This window comes from Mobula birostris, chromosome 7, assembly GCF_030028105.1.
Source record: "Mobula birostris isolate sMobBir1 chromosome 7, sMobBir1.hap1, whole genome shotgun sequence".
Classification (NCBI taxonomy): Eukaryota; Metazoa; Chordata; class Chondrichthyes; order Myliobatiformes; family Myliobatidae; genus Mobula; species Mobula birostris.
In genome coordinates this window covers 52939585-52964349 of record NC_092376.1, presented here as the reverse complement: position 1 = coordinate 52964349, position 24765 = coordinate 52939585, and the positions used below count along the sequence as shown (strand labels likewise).

General features: G+C 41.1%; 1 protein-coding gene across 7 annotated transcripts in view; it reads left to right on the top strand.

The window, feature by feature from the left end:
- Nucleotides 1–24765, top strand: part of dync2h1 (dynein cytoplasmic 2 heavy chain 1) — a 474884-nt gene that overhangs the window by 382820 nt on the left and 67299 nt on the right. For all 7 annotated transcript variants that reach the window (XM_072263133.1, XM_072263132.1, XM_072263135.1 and 4 more), the window contains 2 exons: nucleotides 14700–14816; nucleotides 17204–17413. In XM_072263133.1, coding sequence (XP_072119234.1) covers nucleotides 14700–14816; nucleotides 17204–17413 — 327 coding nt within the window. The remainder of the gene's footprint in view (nucleotides 1–14699; nucleotides 14817–17203; nucleotides 17414–24765) is intronic.

Sequence of the window (24765 nt, the reverse complement as noted above, 5' to 3'; positions counted from 1 at the left end):
ACAACATCCACTGTCCTTTGTCTATCCTGCCTATTATTTCCTCAAAGAATTTGTCAGATTTGTCAGTCAACATTTTCCCAACCACTGAAGTCAGACTAACTGGCCTATAATTTCCTTTCTTCTGCCTCCCTCCCTTCTTAAAGAGGAGAGTGACATTTGTAATTTTCCAGTCCTCTACTATCATTCCAGAATCTAGTGATTCTTGAAAGATCTTTACTAATGTTTCCACAATCTCTTCAGCTACTTCCTTCAGAACCCTAGGGTGTAGTCCATCTAGTCCAGGTGACTTATCTACCTTCAGACCTTTCAGCTTCCCAAGAACCTTCTCTTTAGTAATATCAATGACACTCACTTCTGTCCCCTGACACTTTCGCATTTCTGGCATTCTGCTAGTGTCTTCCTCAGTGAAAACACAAAAGTATTTAATACATTCCTCCGTCATTTATTTGTTCCCTATTATTACCTCTCCAGCGTTATTTTCCAGTCATCATCTGATATCCACTTTCGTCTCACTCTTTCTCTTTATATATCTGAAAAACATATGGTATTCTCTTTTACATTATCGGCTAGCTTGACTTCTTATTTTATCTTTTCTCTCTTTATGGCTTTTTTAGTTCCCTTCTGTTCATTTTTAAAAACTTCCCAATCCTCTACATTCCCACTAATTCTTGCTATATTATCTTCCAGTTGAAGATACCGCTGGTGAAGTTCAGCAACTACATGCTGGTGGCAAATAAATCAAAGAAAGCAGCTAAATATTTTAGTAATCACACTTTTTCTGGTAAATGATCACTGCAAAAAATTGCCTGTAACTTCCATGTCAGAGATGAGCTTCGAACCACCTGTACCACCTGACATTTTTGTGGTGTGAACTGAAGTCTCAAATTTTCAGGACGGTTGCCGTGTAATGGGTACAGTCCGAATCGAGGTGGCGGCGGTGGGGAGGTTCCGAGCCAGAGAGGGAGAAATGATACAATGTACTTCCATTGTTGGAGCAGACTAGGAGGCAATTTAATGCAGCACAACTGAGGCAAGGCAGAGTCAAGACAGAGCCTGGGCCCAGGAATGAGGAAAGACCTGAGGTTTGGTCAAGTCAAGTCACTTTTTATTGTCATTTCAACCATAACTGCTGGTACAGTACACAGTAAAAACGGGACAGCATTTTTCAGGACCATGGTGCTACATGAACAATACAAAAATTACACTGAAATACGTAAAACAACACAAAACTACACAAGACTACAGACCTACCCAGGACTGCATAAAGTGCACAAAACAGTGCAGGCATTACAATAAATAATAAACAAGACAATATGCACAGTAGAGGGCAGTAGGTTGGTGTCAGTCCAGGGTCTGGGTATTGAGGAGTCTGATGGCTTCGGGGAAGAAACTGTCTGGTCAATTTAAGTTCTTGGCCAAATTCGAAAGGTTGAGTACAGGCTGAATTGAGGCAGCAAAACTTAGGCCCCAGAGCATATCAAGGTGGAAGGGCCCAGATTCCAGAGCAAGGAATGACCTGAGGTTTGGACACTTTAAGCGCCAAGCTAGATTGGAAAGGTCAGGGTGTCAGGGCCAGAGGTGAGGATGGGTCGATTGATCTCGTTGCTCCGTGGGTTTTACTCGTCTGTGCACTGAACTGAGGTTATAGCATACAATGAACAGGCTTCTCAATCGGCTGCAGTGATGCCTAGCTGTGCACTCACTTTCATGAACTTCATTCCTGAATGTTGTTTGCTTACCTTTATTGTTTACACTCTTTAATTTTTTTCTCTGTTTGATGGTCTTCTGTTTTAATGGGTTCTATTGGGTTTTTGTTTTGTGGCTGCCTGTAAAGAGACGAATCTCAAGGTGCGTAAAGTATACATACTTTGATAATAAATGACCTTTGAACTTTGAAATTTTGAGCTTTGTCCTCCCTTTTGCTTTTATGCTGTCTTTGACTTCCCTTGTCAGCCACGGTTTCCTTATCCTCCTTAGAATACTTCTTCATCTTTGGGATGTATCTTTCTTTCGCCTTCTGAATTTTTCCATTGTACACCAGCCATTGCTGTTCTGCCTTCATCCCTACTAGTGTCCCCTTCCAATCAACTCTGGCGAGCTCCACTCTCATGCCTCTATAGTTTCCTTTTCTCTTTGGTAATTGTGGTACATTTGATTTTATCTTCTCCTTTCAAACTGTGGGGTGAATTCTATCATATAATGATCACTGCTTCACCGGGGTTTCTTTAGCTTAAGCTTCCTAATTAAATCATAGTCATCACATAACACCCAATTCCCTAATGGGCATCATGGTTATTCTTATCTTCCGATTAGGAATAATCCATGTTGCTGCTGACCTATGCAATATTCCACAATTTTCTATTCATTGCTTACTGCAGCACTATAAATTCACCAAAGCTTCATACTCAAGGAGAGAAGCCTTCATTTGTTTTTCCCTTCAGTTCACATGAGCGGATTATGGGCAAGGTAATTTGTCTGTATTGCAGGATTTTCCAAAGTATTGATATTCATAGACTGGACTTACTGTATATAGCATTACCTTTTACAGAGACCTCTTTGGTAAACTCTTGCCAGGAGCACCTGACTTGGCCCTGAGGTTCCCTGTGTAGTTGCACTAACAACAAGATGGACGTAGTCCTGATACGTATGGAGTATTTACCTAAAATGTTGGCCATTCGTCACAGTTGCTGCCTAACCCACTCTGTTTCTCCAGCAGTTTTGGTGCTCCAGGTTACAGCATAAACAACATACCTTTTGCCTTCTGCTGTCCACAAACCTACCTAGGTTCCTCTGAAGTCCTGAGAGAACTTTCCTTCCCTATTTCCACCACTATAACATCTGTTCTTCCCAGTGTTTGGAAAAGTGCTGTTTGTTTCTGCTGTCCCTTTAAAGCTTGGCTTATGTTGTTGTAAGTGTGAAACTTAGTGTCAGCAAATACAGGATTTTCCAATGCACCAACACATTAAAACTTTAACTATGTTATTTAAAACATGGCAATTGTAATGGATGAAGTGGCCTAGAAACTGTAGAATGTGTTCATGGGTTTTTCTTTCTTTGGAGTATTTATTGCCAATATGACTGTGTCTGCATTTAAATTAGAGCTTTTTATCTCTGTGCAAATAGTCTGTAGACAGCAAACAAAATCAATTTCCCGTGTAAGTATTTCTTTTAAAGAGCAGAGGGAATAAGAAGCTTCTTCCAGTAAAAGCAAGGTAATTTCTCCAGAAAATGCATTTGGTGAAAGATAGTAATGTATAATTTATGTGCATGAAAATAGTCTGAGTCATATTTGGCAGTGTAGGCACTAACCTTGATTGACAGCAGAATTCCTCAATCTTTTCCATTCTGGCTGGTTGTAGCTCAGTCACCATTGACAGCCTTTATTTTACCGCATTAGTCTTGTGATGAACAAGCCTACCATCCTGCAAAGTGCTGATGTGTCTAAATACTAACAGCAGCTAAACAAAAATGAAGTACTATCAGGAAAAGAAGCTTTTGGTTGTTGAAGTTAAAAAAGGTTATCACAAAGCTGTGATTGTAGAGTTGATATAGATTGAACTTTCAAAACATGTAGGAAATGCAACGTGCACAGAAGGCTGAAGGACACTCATCCTCTAGACTTTTGCAAAGACAGCACCTCATGGAATAATTGCAGATCTATCATATTGCCTGTGTGTATCAAATAAGATGACACAACTGAATACATGTCATTGTTGAATCTGTTTTGTGCAGCAAGTTATCAAATAGTGCACATAATTCTCAGATTGCGGAAGGGAATCAGATTCATAGAAATTGACAATGCTAGTGGCCTTGATGCTATCACACATGGTCTTAGTGAAGAAGATACCAAAGTTCTTTCACAGTCTTCATTGCACAGTTCTTGTAGCGATATACAAATTAGAAATGGGCCCTTCAGCTCAGTACACCATGCCAAATTTTGCTGTAAATCCATCTGCAAGTTAACAGATATTACCGTAGTGAGCTGCATCAGAAATAACGATGTCGGAATACAAGAAGGAGATAGAGAGCTTCGTGGCATGGTGTCATGTCCACAAAACAGAAGACTTTAGAAAGGGGGACTGTGCACATTCAATAGCCTTGTCTATATCAACACTATTGAGGTTGAGAGGGTTGACAGCTTTAAGTTCCTAGGTGTGAGCATCAGCAATAGCCTGTCCTTGTCCAATCATGTTGATGTCACACCACCCTTGGGAAGTAAAGGCGTTGGTGAGCTTTTATCGTTGTAACAGCATACCTTTTTGAGAGGAGCAAGACCACTGGAGACTTCTATACTACCTGCCTGCACTTATTGCACTTCCTGGCAGTCAACTATTTCCATTCTTTCTGTACTTATACAGTGATTAACTCGTTAAATGTATTATCTATGATATTCTTCATGTGCTGATATATATATAGTTTTTCCAACTGCTCTATGCAATTTGACAGGAGCTACAGCTGGACACTTTCCTGCTGCTTTGACATTGAAAATGTCCCTGATCTACATCCTGCAGGAGGGCATATGATGGCTCCCTGCTTCAGATCCTTTATCCTAAGTCTCTTCTACTAAGAAAATTCTCATTACACCTGCCTCACTGTTTATACCTCTTGCCACCAATCTCATAAATGCTGTCAGTCCCACTGCTGCGTCTTTGCCTTACTTCACGTACTTACTCTCCAAGGGTATTTTTGGCTATTGGAATGGTGGGCTTAGCGGTTAGGGAAGCAGAGTTATCATGTATAACCTTGAAATAGTTCTACGTCGTTATTTGATTTGAAGAATGCATTGTGAAAGTTGCATGAAGCAAGACTTTAAACGTGTTTCTAGAAGCATGTCAGTACGTAATACTAGTGTCAGTTTCAGTTCAGTTTTCACAATTGATGCAAGCTATCACTGTTCTCAATGTGAAGTACAGCTATGATCTTTGAAGCTCCAAAAGAAATGTACCACAATATAAACAACAATCTGGTACTTAGAATGGTGCTACCGGAATATTGAAATACTGTTTTGTTTGGCTATATTCATGTATGATTGAATGATAATTAAATTTGAACTTGAAAATGAGAGGTTAGTGGGACATGGACAGTAAGGTGGAGAACATAACCTACGGCATGTTACTTATATTCTTGTACACAGCAGTCCTCCAGAGCTGTAGCTGGGTTGACAGGAGGTATTTATAAGACCTTGAGTATAATCTCTAAATCTGTATTTTGTGGAAGTCTGCAAAGTAGACAAGTGCCTGTGCTTTCTCTGCCAACTCCTTTTGGAAAAGATAAAGTTGATTAAGTAATGTCTCCTTTCCTTGAGTTTGGATAACTGCCCTAATGCAGTATTGAGCAGCAAACAGAAATGTGGCAGAGATCAGCAGCAGCTGCCAAGGATGCTCTTGTTTGTTGAAAGTTCCATGAGTGTGAACTTGTTTATGAATGTTCGCCCTTTGCAGTTGCATAATTTCAGGGGAATGGAGATCATAAAATCTTATGGTTCTCAAAAAACAAACTTGTTTCTCAGATCTTTGAGCTTGAACTTCTTGGTGAGATTTTTGATTTTGATGTAATTTGGATGCACTTGTGCTAGAGGAGAGGGGAGAGTGTGAAGGAAAACAAAAATTCTACCCAAATGAGATGGATTACCCAACACATGAAGACTCTGAGAAATGTGTAAAAAATTCTTCAGTGCACAACACATCAATGGCTCCAATGTGGTGCAATGCTTGATCTGTTGTTACTGAGCAGCTGAATTTTAAGTTCCATCTGCCAATTTTCAGCCCATTTTTCAAGCTGATACAGGTCCTGTTGCAAGCTTTGATCTTCTTCCTTGCTGTTCATTATGCTCCCTTACTTGGTGTTATCTTCAAATTTGCTCATCCAGTTTAATACATTATCATCCAGATCGTTGATATAGATGGCAAACAACAACAGACACAGCACCAATCCCTGTGGCACTCCACTTGTCACAGGCCTCTAGTCAAGGAGACAACCATATACTACCACTCTCTAGTTTCTCCCATGAAGCCAACATGTAATCCAAATTACTACATCATCCTGAATGTGAAGTGACTGAACCCTTTTGACCAACCTTTCAGGTGGGACCTTGTCAAAGGCCTTGCTGAAGTCGATATAGACAACATTCACTGCCTCGTCTTCATCAGCTTTCCTGACGGGGATGATGGAAGAGCAGAGATGGCTGAAGTTTCTGGGAATAGTTCACAAGGCGCAGGATAGACATGTACCACAAAAAAACTAGTTCTCAAATGGCAGGGGTAGGCAACCGTGGCTGACAAGGGAAATTAAGGACGCATAAAAGCCATGGAAAGGGCATATATATTATAAGGTGGGTGTTGAATGGCAGACCCAAGTACAAGACACAGACACTGAAGTACTAGGAACAAGACTAGGTTTATCAAAATAGCAAGGTGAGTAAGGAAGAAACAACGCTGGACATTGACACAGGCCCTGGACGAGACTAGGATTCAGAGCCTGGGCTAGGACTTGGACTAGAAACACAGGACCCGGACGGGGAACGAGGAGCCTGGACCAGGAACATGGAACTCCAGAACCAGAGCCTGGACAAGGTCCTGGAACCTGGATCTTGATTGGGACTCGGAACCTGGGTCTTGACTGGGAACCAGAACCAGGTCTAGGCTAGGACTCGGGACTAGGATCTTGGCAAGGACAGGACGAGGTACTCCAGCACAGGACGAGGAATCTCCAGCACCGGGCTGGGTGAGGAACTCCTGGGCTGGGCAAGGAACCAAAACTAGATGAGGACACGAAGCTCAGATTTGGACAGGGCTGGAACATGGCACCTGGACTTGGTCTTGGAGCACAGGAACACAGAGCCTTGGATGTGGACTGGACGCTCAGAGCCTTGGACGTGGACTGGACGAGGTACTCCAGGGCAGGACGAGGCTCTTGGACTAGGTTTGGCTCGGCTCTTGGAATTGGCTTGGTTAGGCTCTTGGGTACAGAGCCGGGACTCCTCCTTGGAGCGCAGGTTTGGGACCCTTTCTAGGACACAGGGCCAGGAGGACTGCCGAGGTAAACTGCTGAGGGACTCCTGGACTGGACGAGGCACATGGACAGGACGAGAACATGAAGCCTTGACTTGGATGGGACTGGAACATGGCACCTGGAACTTGGAACACAGGAAAATGGAACACAGAGCCAGGACCCCTCTTTGGGAACAGGACTTAGGGCCAGGGCTTTACACAGAGTCAGGACCTCTCCTTGGGAACAGGACCTAGGGCTGGGACTCTTCTTTGATACGGACACGAAACATGGGAACACAAAGAGATAGTTCCAAACTCAGTAATTCCTTATCTTGGCATGGCAAGGTTCCAGTCTCACTCTGGCAGTTGAACTTGATGGGGATGCAGGCAAGGCTTCAGAAGGAAGGGGAAGGGAACAGTCCAGCAGCGAATCCTTGGTTTGAGAGGTATTTATGTGCCAGCCCAAACTGAGAATCAGGTGCCTCAATTAAGGCACCCAATGGAACAAGGGAAAACAGGAAAACCCAGAATAAGGAATCGACGGACCGGACTGTGAACCAGGATGCAGACTTCACGGACTGCACCATGACAGTACCCCCTCCCCCCCCAGTGGGAGCCTCCTGGCGACCTAACAGGCTTTCCTGGACTATGGACGACCCAGGCGGGTGGGGGGATATTCAACAGGGGGGAACCCAGTATGGAGAGAGTTAAACAACAGTCTCTATGTCGCTGGGTCCATGTATGGCTGGACTGTTCTGTTATAAGGTGGGTGTTGAATGGCGGACCCAAGTGCAAGACACAGACACTGAAGTACTAGGAACAGGACTAGGTTTATCAAGATAGCAAGGTGAGTAAGGAAGAAACGACTCTGGACATTGACACAGGACTTGGACGAGACTAGGATTCAGGGCCTGGGCCAGGACTTGGACTAGAAACACAGGACCCGGACGGGGAACTAGGAACGAGGATCCTGGACTAGGAACAAGGACCCGGAACCTGGGTCTTAGTTGGGACTCAGAACCGGAACCTGGGTCTAGGCTAGGACTCGGGACTAGGATCTTGTCAAGGACAGGACGTGGCTACAGGGCAGGACGAGGTACTCCAGCACAAGACAAGATACCCCAGCACAGGACGAGGAATCTCCAGCACCAGGCTGGGCAAGGAACTCCTGGTCTGCGCAAGGCACCGGAACTAGATGAGGACACGAAGCTCAGATTTGGACAGGGCTGGAACACGGCGCCTGGACTTGGTCTTGGAACACAGAAACACAGAGCCTTGGACGTGGACTGGACACTCAGAGCCTTGGACATGGACTGGACGTTCAGCCTTGGACGTGGACTGGACGAGGTACTCCAGGGCAGGGCGTGGCACTCCAAGGTAGGAAATGGCTCTTGGACTAGGTTTGGCTTGGCTCAGCTTGGTTAGGCTGTTGGGTACAGAGCTGGAACTCCTTGGAGCGCAGGGCTGGGACCCTTTCTAGGACACTTGTCGAGGTAAATTGCCAAGGGACTCCTGGACTGGACGAGGGACATGGAGAGGATGAGACCACAAAGCCTTGACTTGGACAGGACTGGAACACAGCGCCTGGAACTTGGAACACATAACACAGAGCTGGGACCCCTCCTTGGAAACAGGACTTAGGGCCGGGCTTTACACAGAGTCAGGACCCCTCCTTGGGAACAGGACTTAGGGCCCAGATCCTTCTTTGTCATGGACACTAAACACAGGGACATAAAGAGATAGTTCCAAACTCAACAGTAGATAGTTCCTTATCTTGGTGTAGTAAGGCTCCAGCCTCACTCTGGCAGTTGAACTTGCTGGGAATGCAGGCAAGGCTTCAGAAGGAAGGGGAAGGGAACAGATCAGCAGTGAATCCTTGGTTTGAGAGGTATTTATGTGCCAGCCCAAATCTAGGTGTGCTTGTTCATCAGTCACTGAAAGTAAGCATGCAGGTACAGCAGGTAGTGAAGAAAGCTAATGGTATGTTGGCCTTCATAACAAGAGGAATTGAGTATAGGAGAAAGTTTTATTCCTAACTCTTATTTTACTCTTATTCCTTCTGCAGTTGTACAGGGCCCTGGTGAGACCACACCTGGAGTACTGTGTACAGTTTTGGTCTCCAAGTTTGAGGGAGGACATTCTAGCTATTGAGGGAGTGCAGCGCAGGTTCATGAGGTTAATTCCTGGATGGAGGGACTGTCATATGTTGAAAGATTAGAGCGACTGGGGTTGTATACACTGGAATTTAGAAGGATGAGAGGGGATCTGATTGAAACATATAAGATTATTAAGGGATTGGACGCGCTGGAGGCAGGAAACATGTTCCCGATGTTGGGGAGTCCAGAACCAGAGGCCACAGTTTAAGAATAAGGGGTAGAGAATTTAGAACGGAGTTGAGGAAAAACTTCTTCGCACAGAGGGTTGTGGTTCTGTGAAATGCTCTGTCTCAGAAGGCAGTGGAGGCCAATTCTCTGGATTCTTTCAAAAAAGAGTTAGATAGAGCTCTTAAAGATAGTGGAGTGAAGGGATATGGGGAGAAGGCAGGAAAAGTGTACTGATTGTGGATGACTAGCCATGATCACAGTGAATGGTGATGCTGGCTTGAAGGGCTGAATGGCCTACTCCTGCACCTATTGTCTATTGTCTAATGAGAATCAGGTGCCTCAATTAAGGCACCCAACGGATTAAGGGAAAACAGGAAAACGCAGAATAAGGAATCGACGGACCGGACCGTGAACCGGAATGTGGTCTTTACGGACCGGACCAGACAATATAAGGTAATAAAAGTGAGTGAGAACTTGGATGATTGGGAAGCTTTTAAAATCCAACTAAAGGCAACTAAAAAGCTATAGGAAGGGATAAAATGAAGTATGAGGGCAAACCAGCCAATAATATAAAGCAGGATACTAAAAGTCTTTGTCCAGTTATATAAAGGGTAAAACGGAGGTGAGAGTTGATATTTGACCACTGGAAAATGATGCTGGTGAGGAAGTAATGGGGGCCAAAGAAATGGCAGATGAACTTAATTGGTACTTAGCATCAGTCTTCACTCTGGAAGACACTAGTTGTGTGCCAGAGGTCCATGAGAGTCAGGGAGCAGGAGTGAGTGCCATTGCTATTACAAATGAAAAAGTGCTAGGCAAATTGAAAGGTCTTAAGGTGGATATGTCACCTGGGCCAGATGGACTACATCCCAGAGTCCTGAAAGAGTTTGCTGAAGAGGGGTGGAGATAGGTGGAGGGGTGGGTAGTGCTGAGGAAGCAATGAGATTGTAGCAGATCGGAAGAATGGACAAAAACAATGCAAATGGAATACAGTCTTGGGAAACATATGGTAATGCATTTTGGTAAAAGGAACAATAGTGCAGACTATATTCTAAATGGAGAAAACGTCCAAACATGATAGGTGCAGAGGGACTTAGGAGTCCTTGTGCAAGACTCTCAGAAGGTTAATTTACAGGTTGAGTCTGTGCTAATGAAGGCAAATGCAATGTGGCATTTACTTCAAGGGGAATAGAATATAAAAGCAAGGAGTTAATGCTGAGTCTTTATAAGACACTAGTCAGGCTACACTTGGAGTTTTGTCAACAGTTTTGGGCCCCATATCTCAGAAAGGATGCATTGTCATTGGAGCGAGTCCAGGGGAGGTTCACAAGGATGATTCCAGGAATGAAGGGGCTAACATATGAGGAGCATTTGGCAGCTTTGGGCCTGTACTCCCAGGAATTTAGAAGAATGCAGGGGGATCTCATTGAAACCTACCAAATGTTGAAAAGTCTAGATAGGGTGGATGTGGACAGGATGTTTCCTATGGTGGGAGTATCCAGAACTAGAGGGCACAGCCTCAAAATTGAGGGGTGACCTTTTAGAATAGAAGTAAAGAGATTTTTTTGAAGTCAGAGAGTTGTGAGTCTGTGGAATGCTCTGCCACAGATTGTGGTGAAGGTCAAGTCCATGGGTATATTTAAGATGGAAGTTGATAGTTTCCTGATCAGTCAGGGTATCAAAGGATATGGCGAGAAGGCAGGTGTATGGGGTTGAGTGGAATCCAGGATCAGCCATGATGGAATGGCAGAGCAAACTCAATGGGTTGAATAGCCTAATTCTGCTCCTACGTCTTATGGCTTTATGGTAACTTTCCCAAAACTCTGTAAGATTGATTAGACATAACCTACTATCATTCGTAGAGCCATGTTGACTGTTCCTAATCAGTCCCTATCTATCCAAATGTTTACATAGCCAGTCCCTTAAGATACCTACGAATAATTTATCCACTACTGATGTCAAATACACTATAATTTCCTGGGTTATTCTCAGGATCTTTCTTAGCTATCCTCCAGTTCTCTGGTACCCCACCTATTGCTAAAGCCCCTGAAATTTCTGCACTAGCCTTTCACAAGGTCCAAGGAAACACCCCGTCAAGCCTTGGGGATTTATCCACTCTAATTTGCTTCAAGACAGCAGACACCATGTCCTCTGTAACCTGTATACAGTCCATGACCTCACTGCTGTTTTGTCTTTCTTCTATTGACTCTGCATTTGACTCTTGAGTAAATACGGATGCAAAACAATGTTTAAGATCTTCCCCTTCTCTTTCAGATCCATGCATAAATGACCACTCTGATCTTCCAGAGGACTAATTTTATCACTTGCTATCCTTTTGCTCTTAATATAGCTATAAAATCCCTTGAGATTTTCCTTCATCATGTCAGCAAGAGCATTTAAGCATCCTGATTTACAAACTCAGTACTCTCAAAATTTCACTTTTGAAGGCCTCCCATGTACCATGCAATCCTTTGCCAGGAAACAACAATCAGAATTTTAACCTGAGGGCCAGGTTTTTGCCCATAACTATCTTGAAACAAATGGCATTGTAATCACTAGATGCAAAGTGTTCCCTTACACAAACTTCAGTCTCCTGCCCTTTTTTATTCCCTAGTAGGAGATTGAGTATTACACTCACTATGGTTGGAACCTCTATGTATTGATTAAGGAAGCTTTCCTGAACACATTTGGCAAACTCTATCTCATCCAGCCTTTTTACAGTAAGGAAGTCGCAGTCATAATGTGGAAAGTTAACCACCTACTATCACAACCTTATGTTTCTTGCAACTGTCTGCAACCTCTCTACAAATTTGCTCCTCTAAATCCACTGACTATTAGGTGGTCTATAATCTAACCCCATTACTATGTTCATCCCTTTTCTTATTCCTCAGTTCCACCTATATAGCCTCAGTTTACTCTTTAGCACTTTACCGTTCCAATTCCTGTGCAGTCCTATGAATCAACCTTACTTCCGCAATTTACTCCCTAGACAATGCATGCTTCCACTCTTTGTGCTTCTGCATGTTATGGTTGCATTGGTTGGCACTGAAGCTTCAGAGAGACTGACCTTTCCTTTTTAACCAGGGTAAGCTTTTAGTGTGAAGGGAGGGCTGAAAGAGAAGTTGCTGATAAAAGAATTTGCAGTACATAGAGTGAATAATGGGTTTGTTACAATCCTCTAAAACTGCCATTTGTCATGACCATAATGCTTCTCCCTGCCTCTGATGGTTGGCAACATTTTTTACATAGAGCAAGGAATGTGTGGGAGCCCTCGGCCTTCTTCAGTTACTGCGTGTCACTGATGTCTGCAGGCCTTTTGTTGCAAGAGGGAATGTGTGTTTATAATATTTTAGTGAGTGTTTAGCAATTTGGATCCATTTGTGTTTGTAGGTCAAACTGTTCCAGTCTAGCTGAGAGGTCATACACTTTATCTGGAAGATAGTACTTACAGTGGTTCAATGTGTTCGAAGTACTGCACAGCCTTGTCAGTTAAGAGTTGTTCAGGTCCTTAAACACATTGGTTATAACAGGCAAAATAACCATATCTTTTTAATTGCTTTGTCATTTCTTACTTAATGAAGTGCATACTTCCCTTTCTACAATAAAAACAATTTGTTTATGTGTAATGTTTTTAACAAAATGAAACATCCTGAAATTCTTAACAAACTTAGACAGTAAGTCACTGAAGGATTTAATGCAGCAAGAAATTAGGTCAAAAAGTTAGGTTTTAGGGTGCATCTTGGAGGGAGGTAAAAGAATGGAATTGCAGAGCTTAGGATTGATGCACCTTGGGCACAGCTGCAAGGAAGGTGAAGGAAATCAAAGGCACATAAAGTTGGAATTAGTGAAAAGGTTGTAAGTTTGTAGGGTTGGACAAAGTTATAAATGTAGAATCTGAAAAATGATGGTACATTTGTTTGTTTAGTGATACAGCGTGGAAAAGGCACTTCCAGCCCTTTGAACTACGCCACCCCAGTAACCCTCGACAAACCCAATTAACCCTAACCTAATCATGGGACAATTTACAAAGGCCAATTAACCTACCAGGTACATCTTTGGACTGTGGGAGGAAAATGGAGGGCCTGGAGAAAACGCATGCATTCCACAGGGAGGATGTTCAGAGACTCCTTATGGAATGGCGCCAGAATTGAACCCCAAACTTCAGAACACCTCAAGCTGTAATAGCGTCACACTAACTGCCATGCTATTGTGGTGCTGTATTGTCAACATGAGTTTGGGTATTTTAAAATCAAGATCTTGCAGGACTGGGAACATTTGTCAGTTAGGAACCAGCAGAGTAATGGAGTGCCAAGGTCATTTGTTATCTTTTCATTCATTGTTGGGTTGGATCTACAGACTAACCTTCCGATGCAGTGAGTGGTCTCAAGGACTTGGTGTTTAATCTGATCTGCTTTCCATATACTAAAAGTGCACGAGTGTATACCAACAATGGCTGGCATAAAGCTGAAGGGTCAGTGTATCCATTGAATACCTCTGGACTCAATGATGAATCCTGTTGAGGACGGTCAGGCTTATTATGTCCGTGTCTGGCCTCTGGTACATTCTGTGATTGGATGTCTGTATGTGGTGATGTGAGTTTATTCATTTATTTAGAGATACAACATGGCAACAAGCTCTTCCAGCCAACAGACCCATGCCACCAATTACATCGATGTGGCTAATTAACCTGCTAACCCATATGTCTTTGGAATGTGGGAGGAAACTGGAGCACCTGGAGGAAATCCACATGGTCATTGGGAGAATGTACAAGCTCTTTATAGACAGCACAGAATTGGACCCAGGTCACTAGTGCTATAACTGCCATGCTGCCCTATTGTAATCTGATCCATTGTGCCTAAATCAAAATGACAAAGTAATAAACTATCAGAAATACAATGCATTATAAATTGTTGCATTTTGTATTAACATTGTAACCATGGGGAAGCCACTTAGTATAGCTTATAAATTAATATAGCTACTGTTATTTGAATAGGTAGTTAAATTAACCCTGGTGAGTAGCTGGAGGGTAATGTGGGCTCTGTTGTTAATGGAATAATTTGTGATGTTGAGTAGTTGCTCCCTGTTTCAAATATTTAGATCATTATCTTCCTCAGATGCAGATTGTGATAATGAGGTTAATACTTCCACAAGTTCATGGAAGGTTTAGTGGCATGCCCAAGATTTAATGCTTTTTGGTCCTTGCAGAAAGTGAGATTATTCTAGTAGAATTGAATCAGGATTGGAATGGAAATCTCACTGATTGATAATTGTAAATGGATTTAAATCCATCATGTTAACTGTTATGAGACTTCTGTTTTCACTGTAATGTGAACATATATATGTATGAATGCTTGGCTATTCCTAGTCACTATTTTCTCCCTCCCAGGTCATTTCCCAGCTGCGGATTCTAAGCAGGTCAATGACAGCAGGGTGCAAATTTGACAGAGAAATTTGGTCCACTGAGTTATCTCCCATTCTTAACCTCTGGAAAAAACTTAACCAGGTAAGATGCTGTCCAAGTAAAAATCACTCGTACATCCATTTAGTGCATGTATCTGTAATGAAAAATATCTAGTTAATTAACCTAAATTTTCTCTGGAGTTTTTCATCAATGATCAGCAGACCCCAGAAAAATTATGAAAATTGCTACAAGAAGAAGGTTTCAAACAATTCAAAAGATGCACTGAGAACTCTACATGAAGTTCAGTAAAGTATTTGATTTGGTTCCATATGGGTGACTAGTCCAAAAGTTTAGAGTCCTTGGGACATGGAATACAGAGCTGATATTGTGACAGGCAGAGGACGATGGTGAAGGGTTGTCTTTGTGGTTGGAAGCCTGTGATCAGTAGTACATCTCACAGGAATCAGTGATGAGAACTTACTGTTTGTCATTTTTTATAATGCTATGGATATGAATATTGGAGGAGTGGTTAATAAGTTTGCAGATGTATGTAAATTGGTAGTATTGTTGAAGATTTAGTTGGTAAAATAGGCAGATCAATAAAAAAAAGTAGCATTTAACCCTGGTAAGTGTGAGGTAATACACTTTGGGTGGACTAATAAGGGTAGAACATAGACAATGAGTGGTGGAGCCTTAAGACATACTGAAGAACAGTGGGACCTTAGTGTAGAGAACCATTGATCCCTAAAGTTGGTAGCACTGGTAGAGAAGCTGTTAAAGAAACGGTACAGAATATTAGTTTTCAATAATCAGTCCTAGACTATAAGACCAGGAACATTATGTTACCAGTTTTATAAAATTTGGATAGGCCCCAGCTGGAGTATATGTGCAGTTCTAATTACCACCCTGTTGGATGAAAATGCACCAGAGAGGATGCAAAGGAGATACACCAGGAAATTGGTTGAAGATCCCATGGGAGCCAAGGCAATTTGACAAATTGGGCGCAAAGTCAATCGGAGGCAGAGGGTGATGGTGGCTATGAAGACAGGTTGGCAAGAGATCAGAGGAAACTGAGGGGTGAGAGTGCGTATATGATTGATGTATTCAAAGTTATGAGGAGTACAAATTGGGTAGATAGCAGGAAACAATTCTCTAACCAGGGGTGCCAAAAACAGAAGGCAAAGGATATAGGTTTAGAGTAAGGGGGAAGAGATTTTGGAGATTCTGAAGATATGTTTTCACCCATAGAATGGCTGGAATCAGGGACAAAGTACCTATGTCAGTGGGGGAAGTAGGTATTTTCACAGTGCTTAATGAGTATTTAGGAAAGTACTTGAATTGTCAAGGCATAGAAAGCTAAGGACCAAGTCTTGTAAATGGGACCAGTGTGGATAGGTAAGAGATGAGGAGCATGGCCATGATGAAATGAAGGGCCTTTTCCCATGCTGTGTGGGTCTATGACTCTATCAACCTTAGCTGTAGTACCAAGTATTGCTTATTATAGATATTCCGATGTCCATTTGGTGTTTACTGGCAACCAAGATGGATAATATTTTGAATTATTACCTTCCTCTCCTTTTTAATAACACAGAATTGGCATGGCAAGTTTGAATTGGCAGAATTGCAACTGGTTCAGGAGCAGAAAGTATTCATAAAACTTAGTAGATCAGAATTGTTCTGATGAAATTTCTTTGTCTTGAAGCACTAATGCATTTTTTCACTGCATGGATGCTGTCTAACTTAGAGTATTTCCTGAATTTTCTTATTTTTAATTTTATATTTCAAGCATCTATAGTTTGCTTTTCAAAAACAATTGATACCCTTGGTGTGAAGAAAAAGTCATTTAAAGAAAAGGAGTACCTTGCTTTCAATGTTGTTACTAATATTTTATTTGAAAACCTTAATCTCTTTCAAAGTTTAGAAAACAGTTTATTTTTTTCATCCCTGAAAAGAGACAGTGTAGGTTGAATTTGAAATTTGCATTCTGTCTTTGGAATTTGTGTATAATTTCTTAACATGCCCTCTGGCAGTTATAGCAATTTTTTTGTTCTTTAGTAAATGTTTTTATAGAAGCTCAATCATGTAATGTGTATAAAAATTATGTTACAGGATGAAGCTTGTAGGCTTATTCTATCTTTTATAGATACAGCATTGACTGCCAGTGCAAAGGATAAAAATTACAAACTGAAACATTAGTGGGATACTGAAGTAAAAATTCAATGTGCTTTCTCTAATTCTGAGGCGACAATATTTATTGTCTTGCTTGTTTGGAAGCATATGGTGGAATGCTGGTTTATGTAATATTCCTAAAATATTCCTCCTTTAACTTCATGAGAATAAATTGAATCTATTCTTGCTTAAAAACTTAAATAGTGTATTGAAAACAAAAAATCAATGTAAATCTTTTATAGAATGGCAAGAGGAAGATTATCAATATTTTAATTTTTTAAAATTAATTTGATTTCTAACATCTACCATTTCCTTCTTAGGGCTCTCAGCTAATTCACCAAAAAATATCTCCTCCAAATGAGAAGCAGGGTTCTCCTATCCAGTCATTCATAGCTTTGGAACAATACAATGCCATACGGTTGGTGCAAAGTGTTCATCAGTCTCTGGCAGCATTGAGCAAAGTTATAAGAGGAACATCATTATTAACATCCTCAGTGCAGAAGCTGGCAAATGCACTGATGAATCAAGAGGTACCTTCTGAAAATTATGCTTTTATTTTATTATATATTTTGTATATGCGATGGCTCAGTCACTTGTAGGTGGCCTATTTAAATCTAAAGTATTTGGACCCAAATAAGCAATACTGCATAAGGCAGCATAGTTGTGCAGCTAGTAGAGCTATAGCCTTGCAACTCCAGTTCTATCATGACCTTTGGTGCTGTCTTTGTGGAATTTCCATTTTCCCCTTGTGACCCTGTGAGTATTCGCCACATAAATGGCAGACCCTGACACAGTTTGGCACCAGCAGCGTCGCAGGAGTTGCCAGTCAGCATTAAACTCACCGTAGGACTGTCTCAGGGACTCCAGCTCCAGATTTTTCCTAAGGGTTTACTCCCGAAGCCTTTGTCATGAGTGGGTATAGCCGCAAAGCAGCGGAGGTTTGAGATCAGAGATTTGCTTCTACTAGATGAGCTGCCAACCACAGCTGACAATCCTCATTTGCCCAAAGCGACTTGTTTTAAGAAGCCAGTAACGCACCTTTTCCTCTTCTCTTTTCAGTAGAAAATATTCTGCCAGGCATAGTAGCTAAGTTATAAGTGAAGAACAGGAGCTAGATTTGATTGTCAGAGGATATTTGAGACACACGGCACTGGGAGCATTTAATAGGTAGTGGGAGCTTGTCCCCACTGCCACTCCCCAGCTATAACAACCTTAAAGAAATGGATATCGGATTATAGTAAATGGGTGCTTCATGGTCAGTGCTGACTTGGTGGGATGAAGAGTCTGTTCCTGTGCGAAATGACTTTGCAACTTCAATATGGGTGCCATCTGCATGTCATGCTGTGCATATTGAAGTCTGCAACATCAGTACCTGCTGCTTTCCACTTTGATACAGAGATGAATTTTCTTTTCCTTAATTGAAAAGCCTGCTTCCTAATTTCCATAATTTGACATGGACCAGCGTATTGGAAGGAAATGCTAATAACTCCAATTTTAGATTAGAATCACACCAATAGACTGGTCCTGGACTTATTTTCCATCTGGCATAGATGCATTTTGTTGTTTGACTGTTTGTGGTTTTTGTATTTCTATATTTATGCTCTTTTCCTGGTTGGTGCGGCTGTAACGAAACCCAATTTCCCTCGGGATCAATAAAGTATATCTATCTATCTATCTACTTGGGGTCATTGTGACCATCATGGTTAGAAAGAGTCACAAATGCTTTGCTCCTCAAGATAAATGCTACCCAAATGCTCCAGCAAGATCAGTCCTCACTTCCCCACTTCCTCTTTCCTTGCATGGTTGCTTGTCAGGTCTTCTCTCGCACAGTAGGGCCTCCCTGCCATGCAAGAGCTGAGGTGAAATGGCTATTGAAGCAGATATCTACTTGAGCTTCAGATACAGTGCTTTTTGTGTTACGTTGTTGGAAGTTGCCACCATCAGTTAATTCTGCTTTGAATTTGTCAAGGAAGAAGATCACGTCACAAATAACTTCTAGGCAACAGCAAGCATCCGTTCCCATGAATAATAGTTTTACTACAATTGACACATGTGCCTCCACCAAAAAGATATTAAAAAGGAGATTTTCTTGTTTTGATTATGTAGCTCATCCCAGCTCATGCAGGCGTTTTTAATCTAAGATTTAATTGTGAATATTTCATGGGAAGTTTGCCATAGAATACTGTGTGAAGGTCTTGTGCATCTTTTAATTTTGCAGTGTGAGATTACATTGATGTCTAGCATACCCAATGTAAAGAGACACGGCCACTGGGACACCTTCCTTACTTCTGTCAAGTCATTGAATTTCTATAGTGATGCTGGCTTGCAACCTTGAGGTGTCAGAAGCAATTCTTTTGGATATTTCCTCCAGTCTAATCTAAACCTGCTGCAAAACTCATCAGCAAACTTTGGTATTTTGGAGCCTGCATTCTAATTTACAATCTTGCAGCATTTTAAATTTACTTAAACAGGTTCTTGCCCTAAGATCAACAGAACCTACATCAGTATCATCAGATGTGACATCAGATACAAACATTTAACAGCTTGCCATCCAGAACTTCCATACTCTGATACTGTAATTTCCAACATTGTAATGGTTGCTTGACAGCAAATTATTTACTCCCTGTGTTCTCTCTTGTCAGTGTGTAAGATGTTCTGAAGTTGTTCAGGAAATTATAATCTACTGTTACCTAGTTAAATGTTCACAAGAAAATTAGATTGTTCAATATAAAAATCAGATTTAATGCTATAGATGGAGAAACAATAAAAATGATAGACCATAACCCACAGGAACCATGTTTTATTAGAAATGAGTCACTATTTCTAAGGGCAAAGGGCTTAATTAAATAGGTGAGACTCGGGGGTTACAAAAGAGGAACAATGCAGCTGAATGCCTTTCTTGCATCTTGCAGTGTAAGTGTGATTTAATCTCAAGGGAATTTTATCCACTTTGCTTTAACATATTAATGATGAAAAGAAAATGTTACTGTACAGTCAGAACATATTTGTTTTATTCTGATTATTCTGACCACAATAATTTCTAATCAAATTGTGATAACTTAGCAATCCATTCATGTTTCTGAGTTTTCAATGTCACACCTCCAGAGCTTGAGTGATGCTGTGAGAAGTTTTAAACTAGAGTGACAGGATAGATTTATCCATAGTTTTCATTTCCCTGTAGATATACTCAGTCATCATTGTCTCTGCTGACTTCTCTCCCCTTCCAGCATCATCTTCCAATACCTGGCTGACATCCTTCATGTACTGAACAAGTAATTCCTCTTCATGCAGATTACAGGCAACACTTTGAAATTTAGATTGTGATCTTGTTGGTTGTTTCATATGAATAGATTCCTGTCTATTCGGATTTCACACTCTTCTCTGTCACCAGTGTATTGATAATTATATCCATGCCTTTTCCTACACCAAACTGAGCTGTTACAACTTGGTATTGTGTTTCAAGATTGTAAATTATCACTTTACCCTTAGATGAGTTTTATATTACAAAACTGTGCTCTCACTAGTGCGTCTCATTTCGTTTACTGTGACAGTGTCCAACTGTTTTCATGTTACACCTCATCCTGCTGCTCTTTAATATCATTGTTCCTTCTCAGTTTTACTGTTTCAATTAATTCCTGGTTGGCCTTACTATATACAGTGGATTCCAGTTAATTGGGAAAATAGCCAGGCTTCCCTTCATTTATTTGGGACATTATACCACTTCGCTGGGACAGGAGACTGTTGCCAAACTTCCCAACTAGCATTAGTTGCATTCACTTGTATGGCCGTTAGACACTTCACCTTACTTAGAGTGAGCAGTTTTTAAATAGCATCAGTAGCATGTGTTTGTGTTCAAAAAGCTGTGATTTTTGTCACTGAATAGTTGCTGAGAAAAAAACAGTCAGACAATTCAGAATTGTCTTGCTCACTGCTGTTTCAACCATTCAGGCTTGAAGATGCCTGAAAGATTTCACTACTTCATTAAGTTAGGAACTATGAAGAATTTGAAAGTATGAGCAATCATTTTGAATGTTACAATGAAAATGAAGATTTGGAGGATGCAACCAGCAAAACATTGTACGAAGGCGGTCCATTATCTGCACTAGGTGTCTGCACTGATTTTGTTCGTTTACAGTCAAGCAAAAGAACACAGCAGTGTACACTGAATGAATTTCTCCATCGATAAATATTGGGACCTAATACACAGTTTTATGATGCTGTATTAGTATTAGTGATGTTCTAATTTGTTTTGTTTTCATTTAAATACATAATGTGTTACTCATTAAGCAGTAGTTAAAGTTTTTCAAACAACACACATAAAAGTTGCTGGTGAATGCAGCAGGCCAGGCAGCATCTCTAGTAAGAGGTACAGTTGACGTTTTGGGCCAAAACGCTGCGTCAGGACTAACTGAAAGAAAAGCTAGTAAGAGATTTGAGAGGGGGAGGCGGAGATCCGAAACGATTGGAGAAGACAGGAGGGGGAGGGATGGAGCCAAGAGCTGGACTAGTTCCATGAAACTTCGGCTAATTGGGGCATCTGCTTAATTGGGCTAAAATGTGTTGGTCCTAATGTGTCCAAATTAACCAGAATCCTCTGTGTTCCACAATATGCCTATCCAAACTCTTGATATGGCCCATTTATTAATCACATTTTTTATAGTGGCTTAAATTGGCTCTCATTAAGCAATACCAATTCTCAGCATTATTTATGATTCTTTATGATTTTATCTCTGTCTTTTTAATTTCCTCCAACTCTGAAGACTTTCAATATCTGTGTTCTTAGCCAGTTCTACCTTCTTTATCGATCCCAGTTTAATTGTTCTTTATTTGTTGGTGATACCTTCAGCTGCCAAAACTCTAAGCTGAGTATTTATTTCCTAAATATAATCACTTATTTTCTTTCTCTTATGATGCTTCTTACACCCAACCTCTTTGACTAAGCTGCTCTTATATCCCCTCATGTGGCATGGGAATAGTTCTGCAGTAAGGACAGTACATTAATGCAAGTTGCTGTTATTTGGAAACAAAATACTACAGAAGATAGAAATCTGTGTAAGACACTCTTATCAGGTACAATTCTTTCAATTTAGTGTACCATTTTCACCAATTATTGTGTCTCCTATGTATGTTGTTTGGGTGACTGACTTGCCTAGTGCCTTTTTCAGTTGATCGCACAGAACACAGAATGTTACAGCACAGAAACAAGCCATTCCACCCATGATGTTAGTGCTAACCATGATGCCAAACTGCATGTGTGCCTTGCCTGTTTGTGCATCTATCCAAATGCCTCTCCCTAGTTATCCTCTAGGTATTAATGTACTGTATATATTTGAAACCCCTTTTTCTCTGGGTGTCTCTGGAAAGCCGGCTCGTTAGCACCTTACTAACAGCCATTGGATCCCGTGGCGATAAACCCACCTTTCTCTAACTTCGTCTGTCTAGAGTGTATGCAACGTTGGTCTCGCCGACTCCATGTGGTTGGGATGCCTTGCCCACCCAAACCCTGGTTTGTGTCAATGCTGTGTGATTTACTGCCCCAAGAAATAACAGATTGTACACTGCTTTCAATTATAAAGTAGTAGATTTAATAATGTTAGTTTAAACAGTTATTAAATGAAAGAAAAAAAACAAAAAAAAAAGCCCATTATTCTTAAACAGTCAAAGGTGCATTTAAGTTGGAGCTCATCTTGAACTTGTCTGTCACTCACGCGCAGGACCCTTAGTCTGCATAAGAGCATACACCACCTTCTGACTGTTGCTTGAAATCCATCTCAAACAAATGGTTCTCCCACAGGAGTATTGCTCCTTCCTCCTTGAAGCCATTCACCTGCACAAAACACCTTGTGCAACAGGGACGGCATCCTCAGCCATCTTTTTTTCTGTCTCCTCCCAGCTCCCACCAACAATGACCTCTCCCCCCAATTCTACCATCCTGATTGGCTGACACCACATTCCTATGTTGAATAACTAGCATCTTATCTCAACTCAAACCCAAACAAGCTGAAAACAGAACATATTGCTCTTACAGAACTGCTAAAATGAAATACTTACAGCATAGCAGTAAAAATCTTAACCAGGGCGCTACATATAAAATACCAAGAGATTCTCTTTCATATAACCCACCAACTACTTTTAATAGACACTATTATCCCTCCTGATTCCCTGTTTAACTTCCCTCCTGCTTTCCACATATTTCTCAAAGGCCCTGTAAGTTTTCATCATTGTAATCCTTATATATGCTTCCTTTTTCATTTTGTCTTCATTGACAACATCTCTTACATTAAGGTCCCTGAATCTTGCCATCCTTATCTTTCTTGCTCACACAAATATTTTAGTCCTGAATTCTGACCAGCTGGCCTTCAAATGGCTCCCATATCATTAGTAGAGTAAAAGCAGATGTTTTCTACTTGCTGCCAACTTGCTCATCATTGCTGGGGTTGGGATTTTCCAAGGACAGCTGGTGCCAGATCTTATTACAGAATATAAATATAAACGTGCATAAAAGAGCTGTATTTCAGAGATGAGATGACATGATCTTGTTGACATTTACCTATGTGTGGCATTAATAAGCATTAGAACGTGGTACTTTGTTCAGCTATGAATATGGATACATAGTGATTGAGAATATAGACAAGAGAATGTAAGAGTTCCTAAAGAGCAGGGGTACGTGATCTAGGCAGCCGGTCAGGCTGTGCTATTGGAGAGAGAAGACTGTGCGATTATCATACCTGAAGTGCCTGGTCCATTCTGATACAGACAGGGAAGAAGTGAAAGGGTAGAACTGTGGAGGAAAAGACTTCCTTTCAGCACACCAAAAGGACTGTTGCTTTCCCTAATACCTGCTTACTCTGTCTCTACTATCACTCATCTTTTTATGCACTTTCTCATGCAGTTGCAACAAATGCAACTGCTGTCCTTTCACTTTCCTTCTCCACCATTTGGCAATTCAAGCATTTCTTCTATATGCAACATTCATTCATCAGAATTTCTTCATTTCAGTATGTTCCATTCGGTATTCATGGTGTGGCCTCCATGCATTGAGGAAACCAAATACTGATTTGATGACCTCTTCTCAAAACACTTGTATTCAGTCGGCAGAGGTAATCCTGAGTTTCCTGTTGCCTGATATTTTAATTCTTCATCCCACTGCCACTCAGATCAATCATTCTTTAACCTTTTGCACTAAAATAAACAATACCAAAGGCAGGCTAGAGGAACAACAACTCAACTTTCATCTGGGCACACTTAAGCCTTCTGGATTTGATACTGAATTCTACAAATTATGCTAACTTATTTTCTTTATTTCATAATGGGTCAAGTCATCTGTCTAAGATAATTGTTCAATTCTCTTTGTATTCACACAGCTTGACCTGCTACGCATGTTTTGCAACTTTGCATTCCTTTGCTTGTATCCTTACTTGCTGTTCGCACGAACAACATTGATTTAAAAAGCAATGTCCTCTGCTTTGAAACAGTCCCTTAACAATAATATCAGCATTCCTTGAACACAAGCAAATAAATGTGACTTCTTTTCACTCTCATATAGCAAACAATCATAACCTCCCAGCTATGATCAATAACCATGACTTATAACTGATAAAGACAAACACAAATCCTTGAAGTAAAATAGTTCCTCATTTATCTCTCAGGACCTACTTCTGTGAGAAAGCCAGAAGTAGATAATTCAACATGTCAAATATCTTCATGCATTCAGTCAAGAATAAAAACTTTTACAAAGGATTCTGGTTAATTGGGGCAGGCAATTATTTGGAACAACTCTAAAAAATAACAAAAGCTAATTGAGAAAATGGCCAGATTGTTGTTTATTTGGGACACTGTGCCACTGAATTGGAACAGCAAACTGTTGCTGAACTTTCTAACT